General features: G+C 38.4%; 1 protein-coding gene across 8 annotated transcripts in view; it reads right to left on the bottom strand.

The window, feature by feature from the left end:
- The window catches only part of LOC5569475 (partitioning defective 3 homolog), a 371,758-nt gene extending 356,157 nt beyond the window's left edge, over positions 1-15,601 (bottom strand). Inside the window, exons 1-2 of one of the 8 annotated variants that reach the window (XM_021838993.1) lie at positions 15,433-15,601; positions 5,582-6,211 (exon numbers count right to left, since the gene is read on the bottom strand). In XM_021838993.1, coding sequence (XP_021694685.1) covers positions 5,582-5,689 — 108 coding nt within the window. In that variant the 5' untranslated portion in view covers positions 5,690-6,211; positions 15,433-15,601. Of the gene's footprint in view, positions 1-5,581; positions 6,229-15,010; positions 15,081-15,119 lie in introns of those variants that run through there. The other 7 variants (XM_021838995.1, XM_021838992.1, XM_021838991.1 and 4 more) reach the window with 7 other exon arrangements.
- Positions 15,602-15,808: the final 207 nt, after the last annotated feature.

Raw genomic sequence — 15,808 nt, forward strand, 5'->3', positions numbered from 1 at the left:
GTTGTTTATGGCTGCTTTGAGACTACTCCAGCAGTCCTCAAGAGGGGCTTCGGTGAGCTCTCCCTCTTCCGGCAACGCTGCTTCAAGGCTTTGCGCGTAATCAGTTGCGACTTCGGGTAGCTTGAGTCGTTCCAGATTGTACCGTGGCGGGCGTCGGTTCCGAATGTTGTTCACAACGGAGAGTCGTTGGCACACTTTAACCGTCACTAGGTACTGGTCCGAATCGATGTTTGCGCCGCGATAAGTTCTGACGTCGATAAAGTCCGAGAAGTGTCTTCCATCAATCAAAACGTGGTCGATTTGCGATTCAGTTTGTTGGGGTGATCTCCAGGTGTACCGATACGGGAGGCTGTGCTGGAAGTAGGTACTACGTATGGCCATGTTTTTGGAGGCAGCGAAATCAATCAGTCCAAGGCCGTTTTTGTTCGTAAGCTGGTGAACGCTGAACTTCCCTATAATCGGTCTAAATTCCTCCTCCTGGCCAACCTGAGCGTTGAGATCTCCGATAACGATTTTGACATCATGGCTTGGGCAACCGTCGTATTCACGTTCCAGCTGCGCGTAGAAAGCGTCCTTATCGTCATCGTCACTTGCTAGGTGAGGGCTGTGCACGTTGATTATGCTGATATTGAAGAAACGGTCTTTGATCCTCAACTTGCACATTCTGTTGTCGATTGGCCACCACCCAATCACGCGCCTCTGCATTTCGTCCATCAGGTCGACAAAAACACCACAGGGGTTTTAGTTTTAACACTGAGGTTGTTCCTAACTGATTTTTGTACTCAACCAAACGAAAAACAATAAAAAATTCAGTAAACATGTGTTTTTGACCTAAACATAAGGGGTTGGCACTAGAATAGGGACAGGGCTTTAGGACCCTATTATCGAATCTCTCTCCATCAAGAGGGTCTACAATCGGAAAACTTCGTAAGCTGTCATCGACATTAGCATGGTGAGAGGTCAATGGCTCTCTCTACCTCATTCGTTGTAAACCAAATGGGCCTGACCTTGGGCCTATGCACGCTAACAAGAATCAATTGGGTCTATAAAAAAATGCCAAAGCTTGGTTGAAAAGCATTAAAACTCATCATTTTTTTTCCACATTATAGGTAGTTTTGAGAGTAAAATCGATTTTTAACGTGTAGTTATAGCAAATCGTCACTCAATTTGACGAGCAAGAAATTACATTGTATGATTTTAGTTCTGAAAAAAATAGGGACTGGAAATGTGGTGAACAATATTCACACATCTTCGGGGATGAACAAAAATATTCACGTCAAATATTTTCAGAACTAACGATTGACTAGGATTGACCCTTTTGAATTGTTACGCGAGAAATGTTTGGATAAGATTTTTTGCTGAATTGCATCGAAGAACTTTCGGCGAAACACAGGAGCTTTGAAATGATTTTTTGTAAGAAATCATGAAAATTCCGAACTCGTTGGGAGTACTATCCTTTGCATGCCTTTCCAGTGATCCGGAAAGATGAGCTATATGTTCCTATATGTGGGGGCCCAGATAGCCGTAGCGGTAAACGCGCAGCTGTTCAGCAAGACCAAGCTGAGGGTCATGGGTTCGAATCCCACCGGTCGAGGAGCTTTTCGGGTTGGAAATTTTCTTGACCTCCCAGGGCATAGAGTATCTTCGTACCTGCCACACGATATACACATGCAAAAATGGTCATTGGCATAGTAAGCTCTCAGTTAATAACTGTGCAAGTGCTCATTAGCATACTAAGCTGAGAAGCAGGCTCTGACCCAGTGGGGACGTAACGCCAGAAAGAAGAAGAAGATCTATATGTGCACAACTAACTTATTCTACCGAGATCTGATTGATCAACGTTAGATCAGACAATAATGGAAACGTCTTGGCGACCTGCAGAGAAGATTGTTGTGTTCCGTATGGCCAAGCTATCAAGAAGCACAGACAGAAAAACTTCACAATTACCAAACGAAACCTTGAATATTCTGCAGAATGTTCTAGAACAGCGGTTTTCATATTGTGCTCCGCAAATGCTTGGCAGGTGCTCCGCGATAATTTGAAAAAATGTAACATTGCCTTGAAATACAGTTGACTCTCCCTTACTCAATATTGAAGGGACCATCTATGTAGTTAGGGAGGTATCGAGTTACAGAACACAAAATCAGTGCAATTGTTTTCCAAGGGACCATCGAGTTAGCCATGAAAACCAACTTTTACTATGGTTCTCTAACTCGATATCGAGATACCAAATATCGAGTAAGGGAGAGTTAACTATAACTCATATCTCTGAAATATATTAAGCTACTTTTTGATACCAAATCAAGCGCGTGCTAGAATAAGGGCGTAAGTCGCATGATCGATTTCTCTTCATCGATTCTCTCTTCTGCCAATAAAGGTGACAATATGCGGGTTTGTTCGCATGTTTTCACTTCAGGACGCTAGGCAGCGATGCAATCTTGCGTCCTGAGGTGAAAAAATGCTGACAAACTTGCGTCTTGTCACCTTTATTAACAGAAGAGAGGATCGATGAAGAGAAATCGATCATGCGACTTACGCCCTTATTCTAGCACACGCTTGAAATACGGTTTTAATTATACCAAACCAAATCATATCTAGAATTTTGAAGAGTAAACATTTAGACAACAAAACGACCGACCGATCTGATAATTTGTAACTCGTTGGATGCGACTAATCGATCGAATTTACATTTAAAACCACTGTTTTATTCTCTAGATTTGCGCTTTTGAAAACTTAATTCATCTTCACCTTATGTAGTTTTCGACGGGCAATATTTTTCCATACATTTTGTATGGGACAGTTTTAGCTGCATAATTGAGTTTTCTTGAATTTTGAATGGAAAACAATTTAAGAGTTGAAGAAATCCAATTAACCCCGACAGAATATTTTGAAACTTTCTGAGTGTAAAAGTTTGATCAATATACTTATCCTCGCCAAAAAAAAAAATATCTGAAGATCTTGCAACTTCAATAATAAACGAAATTTTGATAATACCGTGATACAAAATTAAGAATATTTTACGTGTTTTATCAAAATTAATGCATTCAAACATGTTACTATAAAAAGAAATATTCGCTCCCGAAACTGGGTCAGCTCTTCGAATTAAAAAATAGGGTTCGAAAATTTCTCAACCGATTCTGTCTTTTTCGAACCACACATTTTTGAATGTTTGATGAAAATCATGTGTCATTAAGATGCCTAATTGTTACAGTTTGAGCCTGAAGGAAAATAACTTACTCAATCAAATTGAACAAATCATTTTAGACTACAATTAAAAGAATTAAAATATCAAAATTATAGTGAACATGAATCGAAGCCAAATCTAAAATTTTCCCAAGCACAAATCTAGAGAATCGAATATTCGTTTGAACAGAAAATTTGATCGATTAGTCGCCAACAGCTTAGTGGTCGATTGATCAAGTTTGCAGATTAAACGAAGTTTTGGTTCTCGATTACAAACTGAGTGGCGATGAAGAACAGCTGATCCGTGCAACAATTTTATTTTAAAAAGTGCTCCGCGAGCCAAAAAGGTTGAAACCCCCTGTTCTACAAGAACATAAGAAAGAGCACGCTCGGAATCCACGGACGGAAAAGAAAGATGTGTAGGATTAATTGGTGGAGTCACAGAAATAATTGCTGTATCATATACAGGTGTAACCTTGAACTTCCAAGTCAATGTAGATGAAAAATCCAAAAGCGATTTTTTCGAGAAATTATACAAGTAATTATTCAAGATATCTTAAAGAATGACTGAAGGATTGAATTTTGCATGGTATGCTGGAGAAATTTCTTCCTGGAGGAATTCCATAGGAATTCTTATCGATTTCTCATAGGGTGCAGATCCACTTGGGCATGGAGGTTTTTCTCAACCGAATTGTCTGAAACCTTGCAATTTAAAGCGTACAGTACAACGCATATTGTGGCAAAATTTGAGCTCTGTAGCTTCCAGAAAAGACACTGCCGAAGTTCACTGTGAATGACTACTGAAAAAAAAAATAAAAAATAACGGACTAATAAAGTTGATAATCCAAACAAGGTTTCTAGGAATCCACCAAACAGGAATTCCTAGAAATCTGTCCATATTTTCACCAACCGTTAGGAATTTTGTAAGAATTTCAATAAAATAAGCCAAGGATCTACTAATAATCATCAATTACATTTTCAGTGCTTTTTTGAAAAATTTTCAAGTAATTGGCTAATTATTGCTTCGATTTCCGTTAGACCTTATCAAAAATTTGCCATGATTCAAAAGTGCCAAGAATAGGATCCGGCTTCCAACACGTCTTGGAATAATCCCCGCGGGGGTGAGGGTGTGTTTGGGATCAATTTATGGGAGAATCCGATTTTTTCAGGGTTTTCTGTGAAAATTCCTGAGCAGAATTTATTTGTTTCTATATTAAACTTTTGTGGCTTTTCCTGGAAAAATTTCTGTGGGATTTTTTGGAATATTTCCGAGCGAAACAATTATAGGAATATGGAAACAATTCCTGAAAGAATGCCTGGAGGTTTTTTAAAAGTAATCTATGTGTAACTTACTGGAGGTATCAACGTTGGACTGCTGAAGAATTTCCTGAAGCAAATATCAAATATTAAAGAAATCCTTCTTAGCATTTCATGGGAAACCACAGAAGGTATTTCAGAACGAATTCACGGAGGAACTTATAGAGAAATATTTGGAGGCTTACTTGGAGAAGTCTCTGAATGTACCCTTGAGGAAAGCTCTGGAAAACATCTGAAGAAAAATAAGTGACTTTAAAGACCATTTTCCTTTGAAACCTTCAATTGAGCTTGAGCTTGATTGGCCACTCGTGGTTGCTACTCCAGTATCGCCAGATCAGCTGCACTTACACAAGGAACCAACCAGATGACTGCTTGAGACTAACAGACATCCTCAGTGTATAAGTCCTGGTGATCTTCTATTTATAGGCAACAATGACGCCTGCCACGTCAGAATGCAGACCAATGAGGGGAAAGGAGAGGAAATAATGCTACATTTAATACTGACCCACAGTAGACCGGATATACCGCTGCATCTACGCCAGTTTATGCGGGAAGGTGTAGGGGTGGAAATTTTATGTGAGAGTGGCTTACTTTTTGGTTAGCAGACACCTAAGGAAAGGCGTGCTCTAATGATGGAAGAATGGAAACGTAGGGAAACGGTATTTTGCCCGACTCTGGTTCTAGCGCTTGCTATTAACGAATAGATCAACTGTTATAGATTAGGAGTGGAAGATAGAAGCAGGTGGAATATACAACTACAAAGTACGAAAAAGGGACGGGCACTGGATTGAACCCATGGCCTTCTGCTACTGAAGCAGAAGCGGTAGTCATTAGACCACCAACCCCGTCTTAATTTAAGCTTTTGCTAATACTTCATCCATTTACATCGCAGACAAATGGTGGTTGTAGTGTTCTGATCTATAATATGGATCCATTTGATGTATATTTTAAATGTAAATTTGGCCTTGGCACCATGATCTTTTATCAGATTTTCTTCTAAAAAGTGACCCTTAGTTGAATCATAATTGTTGAGCGACTGTAAGTCCTGTTCTTCTAAGAAAAAATCATCCCTTCAACTTACCTTTCTTTTGTATCGAATAATGGCCTCCTGCTCCAGTTTCCTCACGGTCGTCCCCGGTGGGCACGGAACCACGAACCGTGCGGGCCCAAAACAAACCGTAACCTTCATTTTTCCAGGAGTTTGTGGCCGCCTGTTCCTCGTCCTTCGCTGATATGTCGTTCTTAGCTCTCGTCGTTCTGTGTTTCTGCACCCAGCTGACTCGCTAGCCGTTGCCCTCTTCTCCTTCTATACGGAAATCCAATCTCTTCACGAATCGAATAGTAAAATCACTGCTCACTCACCAAACAACACTCTTATTAATCACGGTGACCACACAAAAACCCGCTCACTGACTCGTAGGTAATTATTAATATTTCTGGCCAACAATATCATCTAATGGCCCACCATCATCGATGCCTGCTCCGATGTCGAATCGTACACACTTTTGAATCGCACATTCGCACTCTCGCTGCTGACGGTTGACATTTCGTTGCTCGAGCACCTGCCTTCTTCGACTTTGCCTTTGTGTGTGATTGTTGTTGATTCACTGCGTTGCCATAACAATCGACGTTTCAATAATAATACTCCTCACTTGCGCACTACTGAGCTGCGATTACCGAATCAATCATATTTTTTTTTCGCTCTACGGACCTACGGAAAACATTAGGCACCATATTTTTCGGTGTTCGGGACTTCTGTTACACTGTTTTATATATTGACATTAGGGTGCGGGTTATTTTTTTTGAAAGTTCTCAGAAGCGATAATTTGTGTGCTGTTCTGAATTCAAATCACATAAAAATCAATTTTTAATATTCGTATATTTTCGTTCTCAATTCAAATAAAAACAGCTCTTACATGAAGTGTCATATTTATATTCTTTAGTTTTCCATTCGTTTTGCTTAACCAATTAACAGAAATTGTGATATTTCGTTTAGTATGTGGTGGATAACGCACTATCGATTTGAAGATGACGCAAGCGACTTAAAGATGAATTTTCAAGATACACAATAGGACCTTCAGTGAAATTTTAATAACCAATTTTGAAACTCCTAGCATCAATCTCTTCAAAATTAAATTTATGAACAGTTTGTACAATACTAAATTTGTCTTAGTTAAAAGTAGTGTTCTCCAATTTGTTTCTGCATTTTAATAAAAAAAAAAAACTTTGTCCACAGTCAGTTACGATGGGGAAGGAATATTAGTGTTTAATGAGTGTTGCTTCTAGAGGCCGAGAACACCTCTGCATCTCCACAGCATCACGGGAAGGATGTTTATTACTGAGGGAGGAAAAAGAGCTGGGAGTCACATTTGTTCGCTGATACCATGGATAATAGGATGGAAATACGACTCTTCTATAATACAGTGAAACTTCCATGAGTCAATATTGAAGGGACCATCGACTCATGGAAATATCGAGTCATGGAACAGCAATCCTTTGGAAAGCTACTTCTAGGGACCATCCTAGTAACCATGAAATTTTGTTTTTAGTATGGTTCCATGGAACATCGACTCATGGAGGTATCACTGTATTAGTTCTGCATTTTTGTCTCGCTAAGAAAAGATATATTACCAATTTACCAAACAGAAGCTGAAACACCACCACAGATTGCAATGGCAAATTCGTCAATGCAAGATAATTCCATATAGGAGTCTAAAAATTGAGCCAGGATTCTACCTAGTTTCTTTCCAAAAGTATGACAATGATCTTGACAAAACACAACAAAAATCATGCCGGGCAAGTTGGATAAACCACTGGTGGGCAAGTCACTTTCACTTTAGCATTGGAGTTTCTTCACCATCTAATTGTCTGAGACTCAGCAGTAAACCACATTTATGTACGGTTTCAAAATAGAGGAAAAAACAGCTTCTGCAAGGGAGATTTTACTCCGCTCTCAGAAACTTTGTAATAAAAAGCACTTTATTTTTTTAACAACGCAGTGAATCAAAAGTATTAATAATAAGACTTAAACATTGGAACATGGCAAAAACCGCTAGTATTCTTCAAAAATATTCCCAAGAACAACTTGTTGAGATGTTGAGAGTGATTCAAAGACGACACTGATTTCTTATAGCAGATCGAAAGTCTGTTTTATGTTGATCTGCTTAAACTAAATAGATTTATTTGAATATTATAGTCATATGTTACTGGATATCTACTTACAAATCTCAGTGTTTCTATCCGCTAGGTTTCAAACCGTCTATCAACTAATTATTCTGAAGCTGCTTTCCAAACAATCCTTCTTGAGTTCATCTCTTTACAGACTGTTCCACAGATCTATTATTCAGCTGAACTATCTATAAGGTTATCAGTTCTGACTATCGCGCCAACACTACTTGGGAATTTTATCAAGGTACCTCCTTCTTCTTCTTTCTGGCATTACGTCCCCACTGGGACAAAGCCTGCTTCTCAGCTTAGTGTTCTTATAAGCACTTCCACAGTTATTAACTGAGAGCTTACTATGCCAATGACCATTTTTGCATGCGTATATCGTGTGGCAGGTACGAAGATACTCTATGCCCTGGGAAGTCGAGAAAATTTCCAACCCGAAAAGATCCTCGACTGGTGGGATTCGAACCCACGACCCCCAGCTTGGTCTTGCTGAATAGCTGCGCGTTTACCGCTACGGCTATCTGGGCCCCCAATCAAGGTACCTCCCAAAACCTTAAATAAACAGCTCTGGAAGCTCTAAGAACATTTTAAGAGACTTACTGATGAGTTTTTTTAGAAACCAACTATCTGTTGTGGGGAGAATTCATCAAAAATCCCGCTAAGAAATCTCGAAAAACCTTGTCAGTTAGCAATCTTTGCAAAAGTCTATTGAAGATCACTGCTGTAGACATTTTACCCAGTGGCGATTCCCTAACCTCAAATCTACCTGTTCCACGAATAGAAATTCTTGAATTTCAGCAACAAATTTGCATCTATTGAGAAGAGATCTGTTAGAAACGACGATTTCAATAATTTTCTGTTTGCTTTTTAATCTAATTCTGCTGAATAAATCATTTTTAGTTTTGTAGAACAGGTAAAAAGTGAGGTTACGAGTCGCCTCTGATTTTACCCCAAAACTCAATGATAGATTCAGAAGATTTTCGCGAAAGGTTTTTGAGGAAGCAGTGAATATTTTCGCATTGTTTGACCCTCTCAATATCACCCAGAGTCCTGAGAAATGTTTCGAGGATCTTGCCAGCCGCATAGGTTCCAACAATTTCCTAAGAATATCTTCAGAAACTCCAATTTTTTATAGTTTCCTTTCCAGCTTAGTGTTCTTAGAGCACTTTCACAGTTATTAACCGAAAATAACAGTTATTTTTGCTTCCTAATTCCGTTGGAAAGTGGCCACGTTGGGTAAGCTATTCATCATACATATATATACAATGTTGCTGAACAACGATCGGAAACGCGAGGCACGATGAATTTTCGTAGGCATCAAAACAGAATCTGCGAATAAACACAAACAACCGTTCGGGCGCTTCATTCGTTCGTGTTTCATTTTCGGATCGCTGTTTCTCCCGACGCTATCATCGGGTGATTTTCCATCGCTCGATAATGTGAACGGTACGATCCACACTGCCTACTCTTCGCGAAGAACAGGAAAATATTCATTTCGATCATCTTCATGTGGGCTTGCAACAATCACGCTAAACTTGCTCCGCTCAAAAATGAGTGCCAAGCGCACAAAATTGGCCTCTTTTCGTGCAGCACAGATTCTGTGCAAAGGGGCTGTTCACAGTTTTGTGCAAACGGTGGTAAACAAAACTGAATTAGTGAATTGCGCACAGAGGAGGAACACTTGGAATGCGGAATTCGTTTCCATTTTTGTTATGCTTCTGAAAACATAAAAAAAACATTCCAATTTTAAAGATTTTTAGAATTTTTTTCATTTGAATGACCGAAGCGGAAGCAAATGGGGAAAAAACTTTCGCATTTGCGATCATCTTCCGGCTTTTCGCTAGAAAACATCTCAGATAACTCCCCATCTTACCAACGGCCAACTGTTTGCTGCCACGCGGGATATCATTGACAGTTCCGTTTCCATCGATCCCGGACAGCCGAAGGCCAAAACGTCGGCAACTCACAGAATGAGTGCGACCTACTCAGAATTTTCACTCAGTCAGCCAGTTCTGCATTGGTTGCCTCATTATGTGTAGCTTTAACACATGCGCTGCGTGGAGCTGGCTTAGCGTGGAGTGTTTGCTTGACTCTACGAGAAGAAGCAACCTTGCAATGAATCACGAGAATGAACAGCACGTGGATAAATGAATCCTACGAGTGGAAAGGCTTCGCGAACCACTTATCGGTGTGTTCATTTTGCTTCTTCGGCGTTGCATCCGTTCGCTTTTTGCGATGCTCTTCGTGACGCAAAAATGAAAAATGAATTTTGGCGAATGTTGGATCGCGAAGATGCGTCGATCATTGTTCACGAAGAAGATCCATCGCAACCCTGTATATATATATATATAAAATACCAGATTTGTCTGTCTGTCGGTAACGATTTATTGAGCACAGCAACATAAATTTAAAAGCACTACAGTTGTAAATTTACATGATGGAACACTACAACAGATAGTCAGTATTATATTCGAGTTTTCAGTAACATTATTCTCCCTAATTTGTAGAATGATCTGAAACGTTTGAAAAGAAACACTACAACAACATTAATTGTACAGCCGTTAATTAATTTGAGATTCAAATCTCACAATAGCATTAAGGCAACATACTCGATGGAGTATGTCGATCTCGGGTAATGTTAAAAATCAACGGGTGCCAGTCGTAAGCATGAGACCAAGAAAGTTTTTCGTCATTCCACAGCTGGTAGCTACTGAGGACCTTAAAATAGGAAATTAAAGACCTCTTGCCTAAAAAAGAGACCTAAAAGGGGTCAATAAGAGGCCGAAAAATACCGAACAGGAACGAAGAAAACAAAACGGAACCTGGTAGGAACCAGGAGATAACCCGACCAACCAGCTTTCCGATTTCTTTATAAATCTTTGTCCAACGATGGCGATTGCCAACGATTCAAAACGAATCGGTATCGATCGCTATCGAAAATCACTGACTGGTTGACCGGGAATAGTCTGTTTCTTCATACCATCAGAGCAGATATTTATCTAAGATCTAAGACTCTTTTTTGAGAATTCCTCATGACATTACGACAAGTATAACTGCTCGTATTGTGTATGTTTTTTTTTTCATGGTTAGTCTAGGAATTTCATCAAAAAAATTTTCAGGTACGTTTTCCAAGGAGTAACACAGAAAAGGTATATCTCTTTATATTATCATATCCTCGGAATTTCTCCAAAAATTCTTTAGGACATTTTTAGGAAAGTCTTAACTCCTCCAAGATTTTATCTAGTGCTCCATACATCGACTTCCATGGGTCATCCTCCAAGATTCCTGGGTAAAACATTCTCTAAAATTCAATCAATTACTTCTCCAGAAACTTTAAGGTTTCTCTGAAGATACCTACAGCAATCGCTCTAGAGATTTTTTTTCGATTACTACAGATATTCCTGCCCTATTCCTTTAAGATTTTCTAATGTAAGCTTTAAAAGTTTATTTTTAAGGAATTCCTAGATTTTTTCTTTCAAAATTACTGTAAAGCACCCATACTTCGCGCGCGCTCCGAATTTCGCTTCCTGACATTTTAAACATGTTTGCGAAAGAAATTTTTGTTGACTTGTATTTTGAATAATTCTACGTCAGCCATGGTTACATAACATGATACTATATAATCTAATATGTATCGACAAATATGGGAAAAGTGGCAGTGAGCGAAATCAGGACCATGCACCAAATGTGATAGCATCACGGTATAAAATCACAGGAAATTTCAAAAGAAAATCCTAAAATAACCTCTAATACAAACTGTGTAAGTTTTAAAGTCATCTTTAGTGAACAAGGACCTCTGAAAAAACTCGTGCCTGGACTTTTGAAGAAGTTCTAGAAGATTTCATAGGTAACATTCTTTAATCTTTCATAGATAGAATCAATCTAATCTCGGGATAGTATTCCGCAGTATTTAGTAAAGGAACTTCTCAAAAAAGATTAGAACGAAGCAGTGGCGATTCCCTAACCTCAAATCTACCTGTTCCACGAATAGAAATTCTTGAATTTCAGCAACAAATTTGCATGTAATGAGTAGAGATTTGTTAGAAAAGACGATTTCAATAATTAACTTTTTGATTTATAATCTAAATTTGTTGAAATAGCCATTTTTAGAGTCGTAGAACAGGTAGAAAGTGAGGTTACGAGTCGCCACTGGAACGAAGTAATTTGTGCAGGAATAATCGGAGGAACTATTGGAAAAAATATGTAGTATTACCTGATGAAAAACTTAAATAGTGTTTTGAAGATTGATGGGATTGTTTTTTTAGGATTTTTTGGAGTTTTTTTTAAACTGCAGGAGTAATACTTGGATTAAATGCTGGAGAAATTCCTAGAAAAAATTAGTTTTGTTCGATGAACCTCTCAAGGAATTCTGGATTATTGAGAGGAAACATGAATGCTTGTAGGAATCGACATGAACAGGCGAAGGAATTCTTGCAGGATTATTTGAAAAAAATAAATCTCAAGCTATTTAAAAAAAAAAACTCTGAAGTAAACCTTTGTGGATTTCTTCGTGAGAAATTCCGTAGCAATTTTTGGAAGATCTCCTACAGCTACATCTGCAGAATTCGGTTGAAGGATTAGTGAAAAAATATCTGGAGGAAATTCTAAGATGATTTTGGGAAAAAAAAAATCAAAACAATACCTGAGGAGATTACTGGAGGTAGTAGCTTCGGAGTTCTCATTCTTCTGTAGCACATTGTTCTAAGCATCCCTTGAAAATTCGCTATTTCTGAAAGGATTGGTAGAGAAATCTTCAGAAGAATTTTTGGAGAGATCCCTTTAGGAGATGCTGAAAGTATTCTAAATCACTATAATAATTCCTGAAGCTTTTCCTCGCAGAATCTGAGACCAAATTCTTGAAGAGGCTTTTGAACCCATTATAGTCTCTGCAGCCTGTACAATTTTGCATCAACATTCAATGCAGATATAATATGGAACAAAAGGTCTAAAAATATTATATGTACACCCTTTCCAACGAAATTATTTAAAAAAAATATCAACAAAAATGGACCAAACTGCTTGCATTTACAACCAGTGGGGTTGTTCTAATTTCCTCATCTATTTCTAGATAACAAATGGATGAACAGCAAAAAATCAGTTAATTTGTGCATCAATGCTTTGATAGATTATATCAAGAGTGATAGCTCGCTCAGAAATCACTAGCACCATCATACTCGTACAGTGTATTAAAAGATGCGACTGGTATTAGCTTAAGGTGCAAGAAAAAATGGCACAAAAGTCAGAACTGAAAAAGCAGTTTTCTCCTTTTAAAACAACAAATTGATGAAAATAAAAACACACAGACTTTTTATTTGGCAAATAAAAGAGCTGTGTGTTTCTATTTTCTTCGATTTGTTTATTTTAAAAGAGAAAACTGCTTTTTCATTTTTGACTTTTGCACCATTTTTACTTGGGCCTTAAGCCTACTTCTTTCAAATATTCTTCAAGAATCTTCTGATAATTCCAGTGGCGACTCGTAACTCACTTTCTACCTGTTTTACGACTCTTAAAATGACTATATCGACAAATTTAGATTATAATCCAAAAAGTTTATGATCAAAATCGTCCTTTCAAACAAATCTCTACTCATTAGATGCAAATTTGTTGCTGAAGTTCAAGAATTTCTAATCATGGAACAGGTAGATATGAGGTTAGGGAATCGCCACTGGATAATTCCATAAACTTCTCAAGAATTACTTCCAGAAATGGATACGGTAATTTGCCCCAGAACATATAGAGGGTTGGGAGATATTTTCAAGAATACAAGAGAGGATAGCTCCATTTGTTTTTTCTAACGGTTGAGACATTAATTGTAACACTTCTTACAGTTAGTTTCCTAATATTTTCACTATGGATATTCTCAAACCAGGACTATTTGGGGTCATGCATAAACTATGTCATTAAGCATGAGAAAACAATGAAATACCATATTGTGTCTTGCATTCTCCATAAGAATAGGTATGATGTTGATATATTGAGCAGAAGATAAATAGTTGAATTTATTTTTCAAGCTTTCTGCTGATCTTCAATCCTGCTTTCTGCTGAGGACAATCCATTGACTGGTGTGATTGTGCCACTGGATAAAGAAATTTATTTGCTGATGTTGCCATTTTGCGTTCGAAGACATACATTATGAATCTTCGAACGACCATTCACAGTCTTTTACTTCAAAACTTCGTTGGAATGTGGCTAGCCACGTTGGATAAGCTAGTAATAAAATCATTTTCCAGAGGAATGTTTTATGTTGACACTTGTGTTGACAAACCATCCATAGTTAGAAAATTACATAAACTTGACGTTGACAGGATAAAAATGATTTATGATAAGCATGAAACGAGCTCACCAGTTGGTAATTCATCCTCTACTTAACACGAATATTTTTATCATACAACGTGAACCAGACACGATTGATCTCGTTTCAGTCTGCTTACCCCACAAGTCGTGCAACAGAATCAACGGATCAAATACTACTTAAACCATTTAAAAGGTTTGAAAAATGGGAAAAGGCAGTTTCAGCTTTAATTGACTGGCAAAACTTTGAAAAATGTGTCAAAATTTCTAGTTTTTGGTTAGTTTTTGTTGGATAACTAAGTCGTTACAATCGCCACAAGCATAAGGAAGGTATCGACCGCGATTGTTTTATATTATTTTTTAGTGCTATATCGGTCATGCGACTCAGAGGTGTTTTACAAATGATGAAATAAATAGGTGGATAGGCGTCGCAAGGGAGCAATAAGATTGAAATTGTATTAGGTGGTGGAAATTGAGCAAGCCTTCGGGGAATCAGTAAGCATCGAAGCGTCCTATATTTTGCCAACTTTTCTACTGGAGGAGGGTTGGCTCAAAGTAGTGGGCTTTACTACCAACTTCGTCACAAGTTCAACTCATTTTTTACATTTCCAGAAATTTCAAAATTACGGAAATGTAAAACATCAATATCGGCGACCACCACTGCAAAGTTTATAAGCATGCAAACATATCCATAAAGTTTTGTTCAAAGTTTTTTTTAGTAAAATAAGAAAAAAAATTAAGAAAACTATTGTTGTCGAATACTAGCTTAAATTCTGTACAAATTTGATGTTCTACAAACCTTTCTTACTCCTGATTTAGAAGAGAATAACGTTAAAAGTTTCAAAATTTATTAATACATAAAAAGTTATGCAGACTCGCCTGAAAAGCATACATTATAACTTAAAAATTCACCTTCAAATCGCCTTCGCCTCCTCTAAACCTCAATATTTTTGGCTTTAACTTTGAGGTTCATCTTTTTTTATGTGATTTAAATTCATAAGAGCACACAACATTTTGATTTTGAGAACTATGGCAAAATAAGCCGCACCCTAATCAACTGGCTGTTCTAATCCGATTTGCGGCAACAACTTGTCACGCACACTACGATCGATCATCAAAACACATCCTTCACAGGTAAATCGTTATGAGCCGAGAACCTTCGCGTATATTTTTACTCGGGGTGCACCCAAAAGGGATGCAATGATGATGATGATGACGGTTGATGATGATTGCAGTGCAGCAACACGCACACACACTCAAACATTGCTGCTGTTGCTTTTGCGATCGCAGCAGTCGTCGTCGCCTTTTCCAAACACCATCATGATGATCCTCGAGAACACGAACAAAAAAAACCACCTGCCGCCGTTTTTTTGGTTACGGGCTTACGGCTGAACACTGATCGCAACGATTAGGAAAATTCCTCACTATTTTGTTTGCACAGCACACGGAAGATTATTGTTTACCACTCACGGTTCACACTGTTTCTCAGACCATCCACACCAAACAATTTAGATAAAAACCGACGCGCAACCGGATTTTTGTTAGAATCGGAACAAGATAAAAAAAAAAGGAACGACAACGGACACCGAAAACTAACAAACCACGTCCTTCAACGGCGAGCTCACAAAACGGACTGATTCGAAAAAGCGTTTGCCGCCGCTGTCTCGGTTCGGTTCGGCTTCGGATTCGAATGAGCGGCGGCGGAAAACGGGCGGCTTCTCGAAGCAGCAACGATTAACGGAATCGCCGTTCAAAACAAAACGGTGGGTGGCGAAATGTATCGACTTTGGAGTTGAAATGTTTCGGAGGGGTTCGGATTCCCGGGAAAAGCTGAGGTTGAACAACT

The sequence above is a fragment of the Aedes aegypti genome, chromosome 1 (genome assembly GCF_002204515.2).
Source record: "Aedes aegypti strain LVP_AGWG chromosome 1, AaegL5.0 Primary Assembly, whole genome shotgun sequence".
Taxonomy (NCBI): domain Eukaryota; kingdom Metazoa; phylum Arthropoda; class Insecta; order Diptera; family Culicidae; genus Aedes; species Aedes aegypti.